Source organism: Physella acuta, unplaced genomic scaffold (assembly GCF_028476545.2).
Source record: "Physella acuta isolate Inbredline_101_S28 unplaced genomic scaffold, ASM2847654v3 ptg000658l, whole genome shotgun sequence".
Lineage (NCBI taxonomy): Eukaryota > Metazoa > Mollusca > Gastropoda > Physidae > Physella > Physella acuta.
In genome coordinates, this window is record NW_026732177.1 from 1,205,874 (window position 1) to 1,226,563 (window position 20,690).

The window sequence follows — 20,690 nt, forward strand, 5'->3', positions numbered from 1 at the left end:
CCTGCTTTAAAATGAATCTAACATTGTGTACAGATCAAAGAGCTAAGAAATCGAGGGGATGAAACTTGCCGCATCCTGTTAGCTCATCAAGCTGAAGGTCTGGAGCCACCGCAGCTGAGGAAAGAGTTGCACGAGTTCATGGTTTTGGTAACACATCACCCATGGCACTTTGAAGCATTTGTTTTGTTCTTACAATGCCAGTAGAGATGTTAGCCGTGTTTCCTTACACTCTTGTTCCTGCCATTACACACTTCCTCCCTGCCATTACATACTTGTCCCTGCCATTGCACACTTGTCCCTGCCATTACATGTGTCCCTGCCATTACACACTTGTCCCTGCTATTACACACTTGTCCCTGCCATTACATGTGTCCCTGCCATTACACACTCGTCCCTGCCATTACATACTTGTCCCTGCCATTACACACTTGTCCCTGCCATTACATACATGTCCCTGCCATTACACACTTGTCCCTGCCATTACATGTGTCCCTGCCATTACACACTTGTCCCTGCCATTACATACTTGTCCCTGTCATTACACAGTTGTCCCTGCTATTACACACTTGTCCCTGCCATTACACACTTGTCCCTGCCATTACACACTTGTCCCTGCCATTACATACTTGTCCCTGCCATTACATACTTGTCCCTGCCATTACATACTTGTCCCTGCCATTACATACTTGTCCCTGCCATTACATACTTGTCCCTGCCATTACACACTTGTCCCTGCCATTACATACTTGTCCCTGCCATTACACACTTGTCCCTGCCATTACACACTTGTCCCTGCCATTACACACTTGTCCCTGCCATTACATACTTGTCCCTGCCATTACACACTTGTCCCTGCCATTACACACTTGTCCCTGCCATTACACACTTGTCCCTGCCATTACACACTTGTCCCTGCCATTACATACTTGTCCCTGCCATTACACACTTGTCCCTGCCATTACACACTTGTCCCTGCCATTACACACTTGTCCCTGCCATTACACACTTGTCCCTGCCATTACACACTTGTCCCTGCCATTACACACTTGTCCCTGCCATTACATACTTGTCCCTGCCATTACACACTTGTCCCTACCATTACACACTTGTCCCTGCCATTACACACTTGTCCCTGCCATTACACACTTGTCCCTGCCATGGCACACACAATGCTGAATCTCCTGTCATTACACACTTGCCCCTGGCCCACAGAATGCTAATCTCCTGCCATTGTCCTAGGTTGGAGACCTGTATGAAAAAGACCCTCTGAACCTCCAGCTGGCCCTGGAGTACTGGAGCCTGCCAGAGCCTGGCACAGGTGACCTCAGCAGTGTCTACAGACTGGACCCTAAACAGGTCAGGGACTTGTATAGTCCACTTTCTTGACGGACATTCATCTATTTATATTGGGTTTATTCAGCAGTCTCATTTAACACAAACTTCATCATACAGTTATAACTAACATTGATAAAATTAAATTATTATTAATTATATTATTAAGAGTAACGATACCCCCAGCAGTCGGAGGCTCCAAACTGTCTGCAGGCCGGTCTGCCATACCATAATTACTGTCCCAGCGCCTGATAATATTTTTAAAAATACTAATTCTAGGTCAAGATATCGCTAGAGCAGCTATGTTTAATTGTATTTACTTCTTATTAGTTTCCCTTTGGGTTGATATTGTGTTTTATAGAATTTATGTTTGTAAAACCACTTCAAAAGGACATTTTGTAAACACTGCAAAATGTTTTTCAGCAACAGTATCTTAATGTTTACGTTGCCATGTTATAAAATTAACTTATATTAAACTATTCTTCTACTAATCTGATCCATGATTGTTGTAGAAAAATGGGTGTACTTTCATTTTCTAAAAAAATAAGATCTCATGAAAAATAACTCCTTTCATTAATTTTCCCAGCAGCAACCTATTTTTTCCTTGAAAAAAATCAAGTTAATTTTTCTTCTTTAAAACTAATTCTTTTTCTTAAATAAATAATCTCTTAAAATTAATATTAGTGTGGAGGCCATTCAATTATGATTTATATATATCAATGTATGGGTTTTAAATCAGCGGTTAAAAAGATATATTAAAGAGTATATTTATATTAAAGAGTATGTTATTTTCTCCTCTAGATAGCACTGTTATTTTCTCCTCCAGATAGCACTGTTATTTTCTCCTCCAGATAGCACTGTTATTTTCTCCTCCAGATAGCACTGTTATTTTCTCCTCCAGATAGCACTGTTATTTTCTCCTCCAGATAGCACTGTTATTTTCTCCTCCAGATAGCCCTGTTATTTTCTCCTCCAGATAGCCCTGTTATTTTCTCCTCCAGATAGCACTGTTATTTTCTCCTCCAGATAGCCCTGTTATTTTCTCCTCCAGATAGCCCTGTTATTTTCTCCTCCAGATAGCACTGTTATTTTCTCCTCCAGATAGCACTGTTATTTTCTCCTCCAGATAGCCCTGTTATTTTCTCCTCCAGATAGCACTGTTATTTTCTCCTCCAGATAGCACTGTTATTTTCTCCTCCAGATAGCACTGTTATTTTCTCCTCCAGATAGCACTGTTATTTTCTCCTCCAGATAGCACTGTTATTTTCTCCTCCAGATAGCACTGTTATTTTCTCCTCCAGATAGCCCTGTTATTTTCTCCTCCAGATAGCCCTGTTATTTTCTCCTCCAGATAGCACTGTTATTTTCTCCTCCAGATAGCACTGTTATTTTCTCCTCCAGATAGCCCTGTTATTTTCTCCTCCAGATAGCACTGTTATTTTCTCCTCCAGATAGCACTGTTATTTTCTCCTCCAGATAGCACTGTTATTTTCTCCTCCAGATAGCACTGTTATTTTCTCCTCCAGATAGCACTGTTATTTTCTCCTCCAGATAGCCCTGTTATTTTCTCCTTCAGATAGCCCTGTTATTTTCTCCTCCAGATAACACTGTTATTTTCTCCTCCAGATAGCACTGTTATTTTCTCCTCCAGATAGCACTGTTATTTTCTCCTCCAGATAGCCCTGTTATTTTCTCCTCCAGATAGCACTGTTATTTTCTCCTCCAGATAGCACTGTTATTTTCTCCTCCAGATAGCACTGTTATTTTCTCCTCCAGATAGCACTGTTATTTTCTCCTCCAGATAGCACTGTTATTTTCTCCTCCAGATAGCACTGTTATTTTCTCCTCCAGATAGCCCTGTTATTTTCTCCTTCAGATAGCCCTGTTCAAGTTTGTCCGTGTAGCTGGTGACCTGCTGCCTGCCCCACTTTTCCTGCCTTACATTCACATGTTGACTGGGCTGGCCACTGGACCACAGTGTGCACATCATTGCTTCAATTTGCTCAGAGTTAATGGTCAGTCCTATTTGCATAGTTTGTTGTCTTGTGTGGTTTTTTTTTGTTAATTCTAGTCAATAAATGATGTCATATACACAATTTTTAAAACAAAAACCAAGAAAAAAATTATTTCAAGTAAGAATTCGTTACTGAAATGGTGTGTACGAAATGGTGGCTGTCTTTTTGTGACATAAGACCACAGTTAACAAATATTTAAATCTTTTTGCTGGCTTTTTTGTACTGATTTGCTTTTTAAATATAAAAGACATTCTTTGTTAATTTTAAAAACTTTTGATTGAAATGATTAACAAAGATTATTAAAAAAAAATTAATTTGTTGTTGAATTTGTTAAGGTGGACAGGCCAACCCTGTGTCCTGGGATCACATCTTTGGTTCTCTGCATCAGTATTATGCAAGCTTGCGCCAAGAGGCATACACCATGTCAGACACTGTGCCCTATCGCTCCACTACACCTAGGAGTATGACGCCCCAGGAGCTAGAAGCTGTTTGTGCTGTGCTCAAGTTAACCAGGCATATTGCCTTATTGGTACATACCATGTTGTCATTTTTTAGAGATGTAATCTTTCCTTATTTCGTTTGAGAAAAGTTTTCTGCTGCAAAAGCTAATCAATATTATTCCGCCAACCGATTTTTTTTTCATAAAATCTGAAATATTTTTCGGCGATCCATTTTCAGTTTAATCAAGGTCGCAAAACAAAAACTTTTTGTGCTTTTGGGTAAAATTTCGTTAGGTAACATAATATTATTTATGGACGGTTCCTAGTCTGTACATCAAAAATAACTATACCAGCTTGACTCTTGCTGAGATTTAACTTTTCCATTTTTTACAGAACATATTTTTTTCTTACTTTTTCTCAAATGCACTGACTTTTTGCTCCAGGTGTCTCCACATCACAAACCATCTAGAACAGTTTTTTATGGTTGCGTTACAACTACATCTACCTGAGCCATTATTTAATTATCTTAATTGTCGTACATTATTTAAGTTTAGTACTAGATTATAAAAAAAAGATCTACATTGTCTTAAATTTCGACATATAGAATGTCATAAAGTTTGACATAAAGTAATGATTTGTGTCCGCTATTTGGTTTAACTGGAAATCTTTTCACTAATCAGTTTTTCACATCGTCAAAAACTAAAAAAGCGAATTTAATTGAAGACCTATTTTATTAACCAAAAAATGCTGAGACTAGGGTTCGTGCAAATTTGGGAATTAAAAAATATTTTGCACATTGGTCCATATTTTGTTACATGGTATACCTATTTCTCCCCCCCCCCCCCCCCCCCCCCACCCCCAAATATGAGGAAAGTTACTCTGGTCTACATTGCCTTGTATTGGATGGTAGAGTGCTAGACTGCTAACCGGAAGTCTCGAGTTCAAATCCAGGTTCGTCCACCCAACTCTGATAGGTACCTAATTTATGTTGGGGAAAGTAAAGGTGGCTTGGCATAGTGCTGACCACTTTATCTTTTCATACGGCAAGGTCAAGAAACATGAACTCTACTTACCTGCCCAATGGATCAAGAGTACTTTCCCCACGCTTTTGTCTTTGGCAAGCGGTTACATCTCTGCAGGTTTATATTAATTTACTGATTAACCATGAATGATTTCTTAGTTGTAAATTGGTTACAGTCTCAAAGACTTGAATTCTGTTTGTAGAGTGACACCTGTCGGTCATCATTCTGTGAAAATCAGCAGTGGTCAGTGGTTATGGTTCTGTTTGGTTTGCTGGCATGCAGTGTGTCAGTGCAGATGAAGGGGGAACTGCTGAGTACTTTGGCTGCCATAGCCCAGACCCCAGTGTTTGCCGCCACTATATGGCAGACACTTGAGTCTTCCCAGGTTTGTCCAAGTTTTTTTACTTGTTTGGTCTTATCAAGTGTGGTAAGAGATGTTGAGTCTGTTGTTTCATCTCTATCTAGATTTTACCCACCACCCCATCTGTTTGTTCTTGTCAAGTGTGGTAAGAGATGTTGAGTCTGTTGTTTCATCTCTATCTAGATTTTACCCACCACCCCATCTGTTTGTTCTTGTCAAGTGTGGTAAGAGATGTTGAGTCTGTTGTTTCATCTCTATCTAGATTTTACCCACCACCCCATCTGTTTGTTCTTGTCAAGTGTGGTAAGAGATGTTGAGTCTGTTGTTTCATCTCTATCTAGATTTTACCCACCACCCCATCTGTTTGTTCTTGTCAAGTGTGGTAAGAGATGTTGAGTCTGTTGTTTCATCTCTATCTAGATTTTACCCACCACCCCATCCGCACGTGAACCTCTGACGGGCATCAAGGTTGAGCTAGAGGAGGTAGAGAGCCGCACAGAAGAGTTTCCACTGACGCGGGGCTTCCTGCAGCTGATGGCGGCACTGACCCAGTTCCCTGTGCCCATGGGGCTGGGGGCAGGCACCAGGTCGCCTGGGTTTGACCCGTACCTGGACTTCATTTTAAATTCTGTCTTGCTCAAGTACAACACTAGGGCCTACAAACTGGCGGAAGAAAAGGTTCTTGTATTTTCTTGTGTTCATTTTTCTCTGTCAGATACCCAATTACGTTCTAGTTGAAAGATCTGTTATTGAAGCCTAAAATGCTTACGTTATCTGTTTAGTGGCAGGTTGTGTCTGGGTGTCTGGAGATTCTGGTCAAACTTGTATCAGACTATGAGCTGTGCGCTGAGGACTTCCGCAATGAAACAGTGGATGTGCCTGGAGCTGGCATCATGCCTGCAAGCAAGCAACCCGGGTTTACCCTACTGCGTATGATGCTCAGTGATTCACATCTCTTTAAGACAGTCAGTAGCTCTTTTTTTTCCATTGGTACCATTTTTAACCAAAGGATCATTATTGTTGATTTTAATAGTTTGTTGTTGTTTTTATTTAGATTCAGCTGATTCTGGAAGAAGCGCTGATTCATTTTGAACAGTTTGCCCAGTTTCCTGGTAATTTTTTTTTCAAGTTTTGTGTTTTACATAAAAATGTTTTGTTTTTATAGCCTACCTAAAAATGGTAGCTGCAGTGAGGTTAATGCAATCTATATAAATAAAAAGCAATGTATTTCTGTCTGTCTCAACTGTCTGGCTGTCTTTTATCTACATCTTTCATCTGATCGTCATGAAACTAGGAGATTATCACGAATACTCTTAAGGAGGTTTCTGTGGGAATTTTTTTCATATTCGCAGGGGGAGGACCCTAGCGAATTGATTCTTCTCTGTAAACGGTATATACAATCCACTGTGAGCACTATGGCGCCTACATTCGTTTTAAATAAAGGAAGTTGTTGAGAATACTCATGGGGAGGTTTATGCGGAAAAAATGTCAATTTCACACGGGCCTTATGTCATGTAATTGTGGCACCTAGCCTAATGTCATGTGATTATGGCACCTTGCCTAATGTCATGTGATTGTGGCACCTTGCCTAATGTCATGTGATTGTGGCACCTAGCTAATGTCATATGATTATGGCACCTTGCCTAATGTCATGTGATTATGGCACCTTGCCTAATGTCATGTGATTGTGGCACCTTGTCTAATGTAATGTGATTGTGGCACCTTGCCTAATGTTATGTGATTGTGGCACCTTGCCTAATGTCATGTGATTGTGGCACCTTGTCTAATGTCATGTGATTGTGGCACCTTGCCTAATGTCATGTGATTGTGGCACCTTGTCTCATGTGATTGTGGCACCTAGCCTAATGTCATGTGATTGTGACTCCTTGCCTAATGTTATGTTATGCCAGGCCGTGAACATCTGGAGAGAGCATCCCTGTTGTGCCTGCAACTGCTTGAGGAGACAGCAGACAGACAGAGCAGCTTGGAGAGATGTGTTAGGGAGACTGCCTGCCCTTTCCTTATGTCCAGCATGGAGAGGCTGCTGCTGGGGATCAACCCAAGAACCAGAAAGGCTGATTATTTAATCAATATTACAAAGTAAGGTTGCATTATTTAATTAAAAGGCTGATTATTTAATCAATATTACAAAGTAAGGTTGCATTATTTCATTAAAAGGCTGATTATTTAATCAATATTACAAAGTAAGGTTGCATTATTTCATTAAAAGGCTGATTATTTAATCAATATTACAAAGTAAGGTTGCATTATTTAATTAAAAGGCTGATTATTTAATCAATATTACAAAGTAAGGTTGCTTTATTTAATTAAAAGGCTGATTATTTAATCAATATTACAAAGTAAGGTTGCATTATTTAATTAAAAGGCTGATTATTTAATCAATATTACAAAGTAAGGTTGCATTATTTAATTAAAAGGCTGATTATTTAATCAATATTACAAAGTAAGGTTGCATTATTTAATTAAAAGGCTGATTATTTAATCAATATTACAAAGTAAGTTTGCATTATTTAATTAAAAGGCTGATTATTTAATCAATATTACAAAGTAAGGTTGCATTATTGAACCGTAATCATTTAATTAAATGGCTGATTATTTAATCAATATTACAAAGTGAGGTTGCATTATTTAATTAAAAGGCTGATTAATTAATCAATATTACAAAGTAAGGTTGCATTATTGAACCGTAATCATTTAATTAAAAGGCTGATTATTTAATCAATATAACAAAGTAAGGTTGCATTATTTAATTAAAAGGCTGATTATTTAATCAATATTACAAAGTAAGGTTGCATTATTGAACAATTTAATTAAAAGGCTGATTATTTAATCAATATTACAAAGTAAGGTTGCATTATTGAACCGTAATCATTTAATTAAATGGCTGATTATTTAATCAATATTACAAAGTGAGGTTGCATTATTTAATTAAAAGGCTGATTATTTAATCAATATTACAAAGTAAGGTTGCATTATTGAACCGTAATCATTTAATTAAAAGGCTGATTATTTAATCAATATAACAAAGTAAGGTTGCATTATTTAATTAAAAGGCTGATTATTTAATCAATATTACAAAGTAAGGTTGCATTATTGAACAATTTAATTAAAAGGCTGATTATTTAATCAATATTACAAAGTAAGGTTGCGTTATTTAATTAAAAGGCTGATTATTTAATCAATATTACAAAGTAAGGTTGCTTTATTTAATTAAAAGGCTGATTATTTAATCAATATTACAAAGTAAGGTTGCATTATTGAACCGTAATCATTTAATTAAAAGGCTGATTATTTAATCAATATTACAAAGTAAGTTTGCATTATTTAATTAAAAGGCTGATTATTTAATCAATATTACAAAGTAAGGTTGCATTATTGAACCGTAATCATTTTATTAAAAGGTTGATTATTTAATCAATATTACAAAGTAAGGTTGCATTATTGAACCGTAATCATTTAATTAAAAGGTTGATTATTTGTTATTTTAGTTAAGACTTGTCATTTACATTATGTCAATCTTGTTAAGACTTGTCTTAATCTTCACAGGTTTGTTGTGTTCAACACTTTCCTGCCCAAACATACACTATCAGCTATCAGAATTTTATGCCATGTGTGCTCTGAATTGTCATCCCAGTCTGATATTGTCAATTTGTTCACTGCTGACAAGGTGGGTTCATAAGTTGTGTCGCTCTGTATTTGTCAACTCTTTTAACCTGGAGCAAAGAAAAGTTCCCTTATTGTTGCTGTGGTGTGGTGTTGTAGTTGTGATGGTGATGTTTCCTTATTGTTGCTGTAGCGTGGTGTGGTGTTGTGATGGTGATGTTTCCTTATTGTTGCTGTGGTGTAATGTTGTAGTTGCGATGGTGATGTTTCCTTATTGTTGCTGTAGCGTGGTGTTGTAGTTGTGATGGTGATGTTCCCTTATTGTTGCTGTAGTGTGGTGTTGTGATGGTGATGTTTCCTTATTGTTGCTGTGGTGAAATGTTGTAGTTGTGATGATGATGTTCCCTTATTGTTGCTGTAGCGTGGTGTTGTGATGGTGAAGTTCCCTTATTGTTGCTGTGGTGTGGTGTTGTAGTTGTGATGGTGATGTTTCCTTATTGTTGCTGTAGCGTGGTGTTGTAGTTGTGTTGGTGATGTTTCCTTATTGTTGCTGTAGCGTGGTGTTGTAGTTGTGATGGTGAAGTTCCCTTATTGTTGCTGTGGTGTGGTGTTGTAGTTGTGATGGTGATGTTTCCTTATTGTTGCTGTAGCGTGGTGTTGTAGTTGTGTTGGTGATGTTTCCTTATTGTTGCTGTAGCGTGGTGTTGTAGTTGTGATGGTGATGTTTCCTTATTGTTGCTGTAGCGTGGTGTTGTGATGGTGATGTTTCCTTATTGTTGCTGTGGTGTAATGTTGTAGTTGTGATGGTGATGTTCCCTTATTGTTGCTGTAGTGTGGTGTTGTAGTTGTGATGGTGATGTTTCCTTATTGTTGCTGTGGTGTGGTGTTGTAGTTGTGATGGTGATGTTTCCTTATTGTTGCTGTGGTGTGGTGTTGTAGTTGTGATGGTGATGTTTCCTTATTGTTGCTGTAGCGTGGTGTTGTAGTTGTGATGGTGATGATTCCTTATTGTTGCTGTAGCGTGGTGTTGTAGTTGAGATGGTGATGTTTCCTTATTGTTGCTATGTTACAGCGAGCTAGTGCTGAGCTTCTCCAGGGTTTTGTAGAGTGTCTAGACTCCAACACAGCTGAAATCAAACAAGAGCGAGCCTCTGCACTTCTAATGGAAGATGGTAAAAACCTTTTTCAGATCTTTAGTCAAGGTTTGATAACAAATCTAGATCAAAGTTGTGTAATTCTCCACCCAATCATACAGTGCAGGGTTTTGTCCCTAGAGCAACCCCTACGAACACAACTTTTCCAAGTGTTATATCTTTGTCTGTAACAAGTTGTTTCTCCTCTCAGAGTCAGAAGATCCTAAAGAGCCCCCAGTCCAGAACGCCATCTGTGAGCACATCATCCAGCTGATTCTGGTCTCACTGGACCAGTCCTCCCCCAACCTGGCGCACTGGCTCCTTGGGTTCCAGCTCCAGAAGCCCATCATTAAAACAACACTACAGGACCCAGGTAAGGCACTAAGTCCATCATTAAAACAACACTACAGGACCCAGGTAAGGCACTAAGTCCATCATTAAAACAACACTACAGGACCCAGGTAAGGCACTAAGCCCATCATTAAAACAACACTACAGGACCCAGGTAAGGCACTAAGCCCATCATTAAAACAACACTACAGGACCCAGGTAAGGCACTAAGCCCATCATTAAAACAACACTACAGGACCCAGGTAAGGCACTAAGCCCATCATTAAAACAACACTACAGGACCCAGGTAAGGCACTAAGCCCATCATTAAAACAACACTACAGGACCCTGGTAAAACTACACAACATAACCAGGGCTTGCGCCATTCATTGCAACTATTTGATATTTTTCAGGTGTCTTGGACTCTCCTCGCACCTGTCTACATTCTATCCTGGCAGTGCTAGAGCGCGGGCTTGGCACCAGAGAAGGCCCTGCTTGTCTGCTGGACAGACCAAAGCTAGCAGAACTAGGCTACCGCACCATCTATGCCCTCTGTGCCAACAAGGACACATCTCCTCCAACGCTGCGCTATCTGCGGACAACACATGACTTTTTGTATCGCCAGCTACAGCACCTGCCTTTTGATACGGCTAAATATGGTAAACTTTTATAAGGCTAAATATGGTAAACTTTTATAAGGCTAAATATGGTTAACTTTTATAAGGCTAAATATGGTAAACTTTTATAAGGCTAAATATGGTAAACTTTTATAAGGCTAAATATGGTAAACTTTTATAAGGCTAAATATGGTAAACTTTTATAAGGCTAAATATGGTAAACTTTTATAAGGCTAAATATGGTAAACTTTTATAAGGCTAAATATGGTAAACTTTTATAAGGCTAAATATGGTAAACTTTTATAAGGCTAAATATGGTAAACTTTTATAAGGCTAAATATGGTAAACTTTTATACCTGCTGATTTGTATTTAGTTAAGCCCACCCCTCCCTCTGCTGATTTGTATTGTTTACAGTTTAGTTAGTTTTATACCTGCTGAGTTGTATTTGTATTGTTTAGTTAAGCCGACCCTCCCACCAAACAATTCTACCAGCACCCTTGTGTTTTACCCATCCTCCCCCACCCTCCCCACCCTTCTACCAGCACCCTTGTGTTTTACCCATCCTCCCCCACCCTCCGCACCCTTCTACCAGCACCCTTGTGTTCTCCCCACCCTCCCCCACCCTCCCCACCCTTCTACCAGCACCCTTGTGTTCTCCCCACCCTCCCACCAAACAACTCTACCAGCACCCTTGTGTTCTCCCCACCCTCCCCCACCCTCCCCACCCTTCTACCAGCACCCTTGTGTTCTCCCCACCCTCCCCCACCCTCCCCACCCTTCTACCAGCACCCTTGTGTTCTCCCCACCCTCCCCCACCCTTCTACCAGCACCCTTGTGTTCTCCCCACCCATCTACCAGCACCCTTGTGTTCTCCCCACCCTTCTACCAGCACCCTTGTGTTCTCCCCACCCTCCCCACCCTTCTACCAGCACCCTTGTGTTCTCCCCACCCTCCCCACCCTTCTACCAGCACCCTTGTGTTCTCCCCACCCTTCTACCAGCACCCTTGTGTTCTCCCCACCCTCCCCACCCTTCTACCAGCACCCTTGTGTTCTCCCCACCCTTCTACCAGCACCCTTGTGTTCTCCCCACCCTCCCCACCCTTCTACCAGCACCTTTGTGTTCTCCCCACCCTCCCCACCCTTCTACCAGCACCCTTGTGTTCTCCCCACCCTCCCCCACCCTCCCCACCCTTCTACCAGCACCCTTGTGTTCTCCCCACCCTTCTACCAGCACCCTTGTGTTCTCCCCACCCTCCCCCACCCTCCCACCCTTCTACTAGCACCCTTGTGTTCTCCCCACCCTCCCACCCTTCTACCAGCACCCTTGTGTTCTCCCCACCCTTCTACCAGCACCCTTGTGTTCTCCCCACCCATCTACCAGCACCCTTGTGTTCTCCCCACCCTTCTACCAGCACCCTTGTGTTCTCCCCACCCTTCTACCAGCACCCTTGTGTTCTCCCCACCCTTCTACCAGCACCCTTGTGTTCTCCCCACCCTTCTACCAGCACCCTTGTGTTCTCCCCACCCTTCTACCAGCACCCTTGTGTTCTCCCCACCCTCCCCCACCCTCCCCACCCTTCTACCAGCACCCTTGTGTTCTCCCCACCCTCCCCCACCCTCCCCACCCTTCTACCAGCACCCTTGTGTTCTCCCCACCCTTCTACCAGCACCCTTGTGTTCTCCCCACCCTTCTACCAGCACCCTTGTGTTCTCCCCACCCTTCTACCAGCACCCTTGTGTTCTCCCCACCCTCCCCCACCCTCCCACCCTTCTACTAGCACCCTTGTGTTCTCCCCACCCTCCCACCCTTCTACCAGCACCCTTGTGTTCTCCCCACCCTTCTACCAGCACCCTTGTGTTCTCCCCACCCATCTACCAGCACCCTTGTGTTCTCCCCACCCTCCCCACCCTTCTACCAGCACCCTTGTGTTCTCCCCACCCTCCCCCACCCTCCCACCCTTCTACTAGCACCCTTGTGTTCTCCCCACCCTCCCACCCTTCTACCAGCACCCTTGTGTTCTCCCCACCCTTCTACCAGCACCCTTGTGTTCTCCCCACCCATCTACCAGCACCCTTGTGTTCTCCCCACCCTCCCCACCCTTCTACCAGCACCCTTGTGTTCTCCCCACCCTCCCCCACCCTCCCACCCTTCTACTAGCACCCTTGTGTTCTCCCCACCCTCCCACCCTTCTACCAGCACCCTTGTGTTCTCCCCACCCTTCTACCAGCACCCTTGTGTTCTCCCCACCCATCTACCAGCACCCTTGTGTTCTCCCCACCCTTCTACCAGCACCCTTGTGTTCTCCCCACCCTTCTACCAGCACCCTTGTGTTCTCCCCACCCTTCTACCAGCACCCTTGTGTTCTCCCCACCCTTCTACCAGCACCCTTGTGTTCTCCCCACCCTTCTACCAGCACCCTTGTGTTCTCCCCACCCTCCCCCACCCTCCCCCACCCTCCCACCCTTCTACCAGCACCCTTGTGTTCTCCCCACCCTCCCACCCTTCTACCAGCACCCTTGTGTTCTCCCCACCCTTCTACCAGCACCCTTGTGTTCTCCCCACCCATCTACCAGCACCCTTGTGTTCTCCCCACCCTTCTACCAGCACCCTTGTGTTCTCCCCACCCTCCCCCACCCTCCCCCACCCTCCCACCCTTCTACCAGCACCCTTGTGTTCTCCCCACCCTTCTACCAGCACCCTTGTGTTCTCCCCACCCATCTACCAGCACCCTTGTGTTCTCCCCACCCTTCTACCAGCACCCTTGTGTTCTCCCCACCCTTCTACCAGCACCCTTGTGTTCTCCCCACCCTTCTACCAGCACCCTTGTGTTCTCCCCACCCTTCTACCAGCACCCTTGTGTTCTCCCCACCCTTCTACCAGCACCCTTGTGTTCTCCCCACCCTTCTACCAGCACCCTTATGTTCTCCCCACCCTTCTACCAGCACCTTTGTGTTCTCCCCACCCTTCTACCAGCACCCTTGTGTTCTCCCCACCCTCCCACCCTTCTACCAGCACCCTTGTGTTCTCCCCACCCTTCTACCAGCACCCTTGTGTTCTCCCCACCCTTCTACCAGCACCCTTGTGTTCTCCCCACCCTTCTACCAGCACCCTTGTGTTCTCCCCACCCTCCCACCCTTCTACCAGCACCTTTGTGTTCTCCCCACCCTTCTACCAGCACCTTTGTGTTCTCCCCACCCATCTACCAGCACCCTTGTGTTCTCCCTTCAGTGAATAACGTAGCTGAGCACCAAACCTGGCTGCTGAAGACTTTGGCCATTGAGTTGAGGATGACATCCCTTAACAGACAGAGGTCACACACCCAGCGTCTTGTCAAGCTCTTGTTGGGCGATGAGGAACAAGAGGTTTACAGTAGGTTTTTTTTTGTGTTGGTAAACGAGGTTTACAGTAGGTTTTTTTTTTGTTGGGGAACAAGAGGTTTACAGTAGGTTTTTTTGTGTTGGTAAATGAGGTTTACAGTAGGTTTTTTTTTTGTTGGTGAACAAGAGCTTTACGGTAGGATTTTTTTTTTGTTGGTGAACAAGAGGTTTACAGTAGGTTTTTTTTTTTTTTTTTTTTTTTTGTGAACAAGAGGTTTACAGTAGGTTTTTTTTTTGTTGGTGAACAAGAGCTTTACAGTAGGATTTTTTTGTTTGTTGGTGAACAAGAGCTTTACAGTAGGATTTTTTTTTGTTGGGGAACAAAAGGTTTACAGTAGGATTTTTTTTTGTTGGGGAACAAAAGGTTTACAGTAGGATTTTTTTTTGTTGGGGAACAAGAGTTTTACAGTAGGATTTTTTTTTGTTGGTGAACAAAAGGTTTACAGTAGGTTTTTGTGTGTGTTGGTAAACAAGAGGTTTACAGTAGGATTTTTTTGTTGTTGGGGGGATGAGGAAAATAGGTTCACAGTTGTTTTTATCTTGTTGTGGAACATGTTTACCATAGATTTTCATTTTCTTCTTTGCATGAAAGCTTTGAGTGCTGAAAACTGGACCAGTTTTTGTATTTCCACTGTTTGTTTCCTTGCCCCTGTAGGTGGTACCAGTTTTTGTATTTCCACTGTTTGTTTCCTTGCCCCTGTAGGTGGTACCAGTTTTTGTATTTCCACTGTTTGTTTCCTTGCCCCTGTAGGTGGTACCCAACTGGACCAGTTTTTGTATTTCCACTGTTTGTTTCCTTGCACCTGTAGGTGGTACCCAACTGGACCAGTTTTTGTATTTCCACTGTTTGTTTCCTTGCCCCTGTAGGTGGTACCAGTTTTTGTATTTCCACTGTTTGTTTCCTTGCCCCTGTAGGTGGTACCCAACTGGACCAGTTTTTGTATTTCCACTGTTTGTTTCCTTGCCCCTGTAGGTGGTACCAGTTTTTGTATTTCCACTGTTTGTTTCCTTGCCCCTGTAGGTGGTACCAGTTTTTGTATTTCCACTGTTTGTTTCCTTGCCCCTGTAGGTGGTACCCAACTGGACCAGTTTTTGTATTTCCACTGTTTGTTTCCTTGCCCCTGTAGGTGGTACCAGTTTTTGTATTTCCACTGTTTGTTTCCTTGCCCCTCTAGGTGGTACCAGTTTTTGTATTTCCACTGTTTGTTTCCTTGCCCCTGTAGGTGGTACCCAACTGGACCAGTTTTTGTATTTCCACTGTTTGTTTCCTTGCCCCTGTATGTGGTACCAGTTTTTGTATTTCCACTGTTTGTTTCCTTGCCCCTGTAGGTGGTACCCAGCCTGGAGATGACGGGGAGGTGAGTGTGGCAGAGAGGGAATCTTTCCTGTCACTGACCCACAGCCACAACATCATCACCACCAGCCACCAAATCCGCCACAGACTTGTTGGCATCCTGGACACTATATCCTTTGAAGAGAAGCTACCCCCACACCTGCTGGTCAACTTCTTTGACAAGGCTCAGGTGGAGGCGCTTGTCCACAGCTTGGAGCACAGAACCAGAGATGGAATCAGCTACTGCGACATCAGATCTCTGCGCCAGGTCCTGCTCACAGAGTTAGCCAATCAGCAAGGTCCAATGGTTGCTGGACAGAGGCCTCACATCATTGAGGTATGGTGTCATGTCAGGTGACACAGAAGTATGTTGTCATGTCAGGTGACACAGAAGTATAGTGTCATGTCAGGTGACACAGAAGTATAGTGTCATGTCAGGTGACACAGAAGTATGGTGTCATGTCAGGTGACACAGAAGTATGTTGTCATGTCAGGTGACACAGAAGTATAGTGTCATGTCAGGTGACACAGAAGTATAGTGTCATGTCAGGTGACACAGAAGTATAGTGTCATGTCAGGTGACACAGAAGTATAGTGTCATGTCAGGTGACACAGAAGTATGGTGTCATGTCAGGTGACACAGAAGTATGTTGTCATGTCAGGTGACACAGAAGTATGGTGTCATGTCACGTGACACAGAAGTATGGTGTCATGTCAGGTGACACAGAAGTATGGTGTCATGTCAGGTGACACAGAAGTATGGTGTCATGTCAGATGACACAGAAGTATAGTGTCATGTCAGGTGACACAGAAGTATGGTGTCATGTCAGGTGACACGGGCGTATGGTGTCATGCCAGGTGACACAGTAGTATGGTGCCATGACAGAAGTATGTTGGCATGTCAGAATAATGGATAATGATTTGAAGAAAGAAAAGCTGAAATGTTGTGTACTTCTTGCAGGAGATCCACCAGATCCTGGAAACTGTAGTAGAACACAACGAGGCTAAGGAGAACCTCCAGAGGAAGAAAAGAGCCTTTGAATCATGGCGCCAGATTGTTGAAGTTATGTTGACATCTGTTCCACATGACCTCATCAGTGGGGAACGCAGGCAGACCATTTTATTTGATCTTCTGCAGGAGCTTTTGTTAAAGGTAGACCACAAGGCTCTCCTAACTAGTTAAATGCCCAGTGACTGGACCAACCATGGCTGTAGTTAAATGCCCAGTGACTGGACCAACCATGGCTGTAGTTAAATGCCCAGTGACTGGACCAACCATGACTGTAGTTAAATGTCCAGTGACTGGACCAACCATGGCTGTAGTTAAATGTCCAATGACTGGACCAACCATGGCTGTAGTTAAATGTCCAGTGACTGGACCAACCATGGCTGTAGTTAAATGTCCAGTGACTGGACCAACCATGGCTGTAGTTAAATGTCCAGTGACTGGACCAACCATGGCTGTAGTTAAATGTCCAATGACTGGACCAACCATGGCTGTAGTTAAATGTCCAGTGACTGGACCAACCATGGCTGTAGTTAAATGTCCAGTGACTGGACCAACCATGGCTGTAGTTAAATGTCCAGTGACTGGACCAACCATGGCTGTAGTTAAATGTCCAGTGACTGGACCAACCATGACTGTAGTTAAATGTCTAGTGACTGGACCAACCATGGCTGTAGTTAAATGTCCAGTGACTGGACCAACCATGGCTGTAGTTAAATGTCCAGTGACTGGACCAAATATTTTCCAGGTATCTGGTGATGATGTTAGCTTAGAAGCGACGACTCTTGTGTCAGATGTTCTGTTGACATTGATGTCAAACCTGCGTCATTGTTTCCTGCCCACATCAAGCCTGTCAGTGAGTTCTGCAGGTGACAGCTCCGCCCATCCCTTCTGGTCCAGTAGGGGAACCAGTTCTCGCAGCGCCCTCTCCACCTCCCTGCAGATTGTCCTACGAGGCCTCATTGACTACATCCTCAAGTCAAGTAAGTCTAGCACAAACCATTGATAAAAACCTTCAATCTTGAGGACATCAAAACCTGCATCTAGAACTAGCATCACTCTAATTCTATGAATATTTAATGTTCAGTTGTCATCACTTGTTTTCAGGTGGTGGAATCCAAAAAGTGCGAGTTAATTTGTATGGAGCATTGTTGTACTGTTTGCAGATTGCCAAAAAACCAATCACAGTTGAGGATCCAACAACAAGTAAGCTACATTTTTTTAATGCTTATAACATCCCATAGTTGTAATGTTCAACACTTTTTTAGCGCATATAACATCCAACAGTTGTAATGATCAACACTTTTTTAGCGCATATAACATCCAACAGTTGTAATGTTCAACACTTTTTTAGCGCATATAACATCCAACAGTTGTAATGATCAACACTTTTTTAGCGCATATAACATCCAACAGTTGTAATGTTCAACACTTTTTTAGCGCATATAACATCCAACAGTTGTAATGATCAACACTTTTTTAGCGCATATAACATCCAACAGTTGTAATGATCAACACTTTTTTAGCGCATATAACATCCAACAGTTGTAATGATCAACACTTTTTTAGCGCATATAACATCCAACAGTTGTAATGATCAACACTTTTTTAGCGCATATAACATCCAACAGTTGTAATGATCAACACTTTTTTAGCGCATATAACATCCAACAGTTGTAATGATCAACACTTTTTTAGCGCATATAACATCCAACAGTTGTAATGATCAACACTTTTTTAGCGCATATAACATCCAACAGTTGTAATGTTCAACACTTTTTTAGCGCATATAACATCCAACAGTTGTAATGATCAACACTTTTTTAGCGCATATAACATCCAACAGTTGTAATGTTCAACACTTTTTTAGCGCATATAACATCCAACAGTTGTAATGATCAACACTTTTTTAGCGCATATAACATCCAACAGTTGTAATGATCAACACTTTTTTAGCGCATATAACATCCAACAGTTGTAATGATCAACACTTTTTTAGCGCATATAACATCCAACAGTTGTAATGATCAACACTTTTTTAGCGCATATAACATCCAACAGTTGTAATGATCAACACTTTTTTAGCGCATATAACATCCAACAGTTGTAATGATCAACACTTTTTTAGCGCATATAACATCCAACAGTTGTAATGATCAACACTTTTTTAGCGCATATAACATCCAACAGTTGTAATGATCAACACTTTTTTAGCGCATATAACATCCAACAGTTGTAATGATCAACACTTTTTTAGCGCATATAACATCCAACAGTTGTAATGATCAACACTTTTTTAGCGCATATAACATCCAACAGTTGTAATGATCAACACTTTTTTAGCGCATATAACATCCAACAGTTGTAATGATCAACACTTTTTTAGCGCATATAACATCCAACAGTTGTAATGATCAACACTTTTTTAGCGCATATAACATCCAACAGTTGTAATGATCAACACTTTTTTAGCGCATATAACATCCAACAGTTGTAATGATCAACACTTTTTTAGCGCATATAACATCCAACAGTTGTAATGATCAACACTTTTTTAGCGCATATAACATCCAACAGTTGTAATGATCAACACTTTTTTAGCGCATATAACATCCAACAGTTGTAATGATCAACACTTTTTTAGCGCATATAACATCCAACAGTTGTAATGATCAACACTTTTTTAGCGCATATAACATCCAACAGTTGTAATGATCAACACTTTTTTAGCGCATATAACATCCAACAGTTGTAATGATCAACACTTTTTTAGCGCATATAACATCCAACAGTTGTAATGATCAACACTTTTTTAGCGCATATAACATCCAACAGTTGTAATGATCAACACTTTTTTAGCGCATATAACATCCAACAGTTGTAATGATCAACACTTTTTTAGTGCTTATAACATCCCTCCCACAGTTGTTCAACACTTTTTTTTTAGTGTATGTAACATCATGCAGTTTGAGTTATGCAAATCTCTACCAGAGTCAGATTATCTGTAACATTCAACTGATTAATTGTTCCAGTTTCCAATGAGTTTGGCATGGAAAGAATTTTATCCAGAGATGAAACAGAGTTTGAAAGACTAGCTAGTGAGAACATGGAGACAATCACATCATACGGGGACAGCTTTATGGAGACCCTCTGTAGGGATGCCTGTGATGGTCATCATGTAGGCCGGGTATGTAACTCAGGCCACTGTGTCTTGTCTTGTCATGGCCACTGTGTGTCTTGTCATGGCCACTGTGTGTCTTGTCATGGCCACTGTGTGTCTTGTCATGGCCACTGTGTGTCTTGTTATGGCCACTTTGTGTCTTGTCATGGCCACTGTGTGTCTTGTCATGGCCACTGTGTGTCTTGTCATGGCCACTGTGTCTTGTCATGGCCACTGTGTGTCTTGTCATGGCCACTGTGTGTCTTGTCATGGCCACTGTGTGTCTTGTCATGGCCACTGTGTGTCTTGTCATGGCCACTGTGTCTTGTCATGGCCACTGTGTGTCTTGTCATGGCCACTGTGTGTCTTGTCATGGCCACTGTGTGTCTTGTCATGGCCACTGTGTGTCTTGTCATGGCCACTGTGTGTCTTGTCATGGACACTGTGTCTTGTCATGGCCACTGTGTGTCATGTCATGGCCACTGTGTGTCTTGTCATGGCCACTGTGTGTCTTTTCATGGCCACTTTGTGTCTTGTCATGGCCACTGTGTGTCTTGTCATGGCCACTGTGTGTCTTGTCATGGCCACTGTGTGTCTTTTCATGGCCACAGTGTGTCTTGTCATGGCCACTGTGTGTCTTGTCATGGCCACTGTGTGTCTTTTCATGGCCACAGTGTGTCTTGTCATGGCCACAGTGTGTCTTTTCATGGCCACTTTGTGTCTTGTCATGGCCACTGTGTGTCTTGTCATGGCCACTGTGTGTCTTTTCATGGCCACTGTGTGTCTTGTCATGGCCACTGTGTGTCTTTTCATGGCCACAGTGTGTCTTGTCATGGCCACAGTGTGTCTTGTCATGGCCACTGTGTGTCTTGACTTGGATTGTCTGTTGCCCTTGACCTGGGTTGTCTGTTGACCTTGACTTGGGTTGTCTCTTGAC

At 42.4% G+C, this 20,690-nt stretch overlaps 1 protein-coding gene across 2 annotated transcripts in view; it reads left to right on the top strand.

Moving 5' to 3' along the window:
- The window catches only part of LOC131948695 (nuclear pore complex protein Nup205), a 57,944-nt gene that overhangs the window by 15,192 nt on the left and 22,062 nt on the right, over nt 1-20,690 (top strand). For both annotated transcript variants that reach the window (XM_059310359.1, XM_059310360.1), the window contains 19 exons: nt 34-147; nt 1,240-1,356; nt 3,209-3,347; nt 3,683-3,876; nt 5,012-5,194; nt 5,591-5,848; nt 5,953-6,135; nt 6,225-6,282; nt 7,081-7,270; nt 8,738-8,858; nt 9,867-9,966; nt 10,139-10,300; nt 10,671-10,916; nt 14,106-14,246; nt 15,584-15,924; nt 16,549-16,740; nt 17,342-17,576; nt 17,701-17,799; nt 19,626-19,780. In XM_059310359.1, the coding sequence (XP_059166342.1) occupies nt 34-147; nt 1,240-1,356; nt 3,209-3,347; nt 3,683-3,876; nt 5,012-5,194; nt 5,591-5,848; nt 5,953-6,135; nt 6,225-6,282; nt 7,081-7,270; nt 8,738-8,858; nt 9,867-9,966; nt 10,139-10,300; nt 10,671-10,916; nt 14,106-14,246; nt 15,584-15,924; nt 16,549-16,740; nt 17,342-17,576; nt 17,701-17,799; nt 19,626-19,780 (3,228 nt within the window). The remainder of the gene's footprint in view (nt 1-33; nt 148-1,239; nt 1,357-3,208; nt 3,348-3,682; nt 3,877-5,011; nt 5,195-5,590; nt 5,849-5,952; nt 6,136-6,224; nt 6,283-7,080; nt 7,271-8,737; nt 8,859-9,866; nt 9,967-10,138; nt 10,301-10,670; nt 10,917-14,105; nt 14,247-15,583; nt 15,925-16,548; nt 16,741-17,341; nt 17,577-17,700; nt 17,800-19,625; nt 19,781-20,690) is intronic.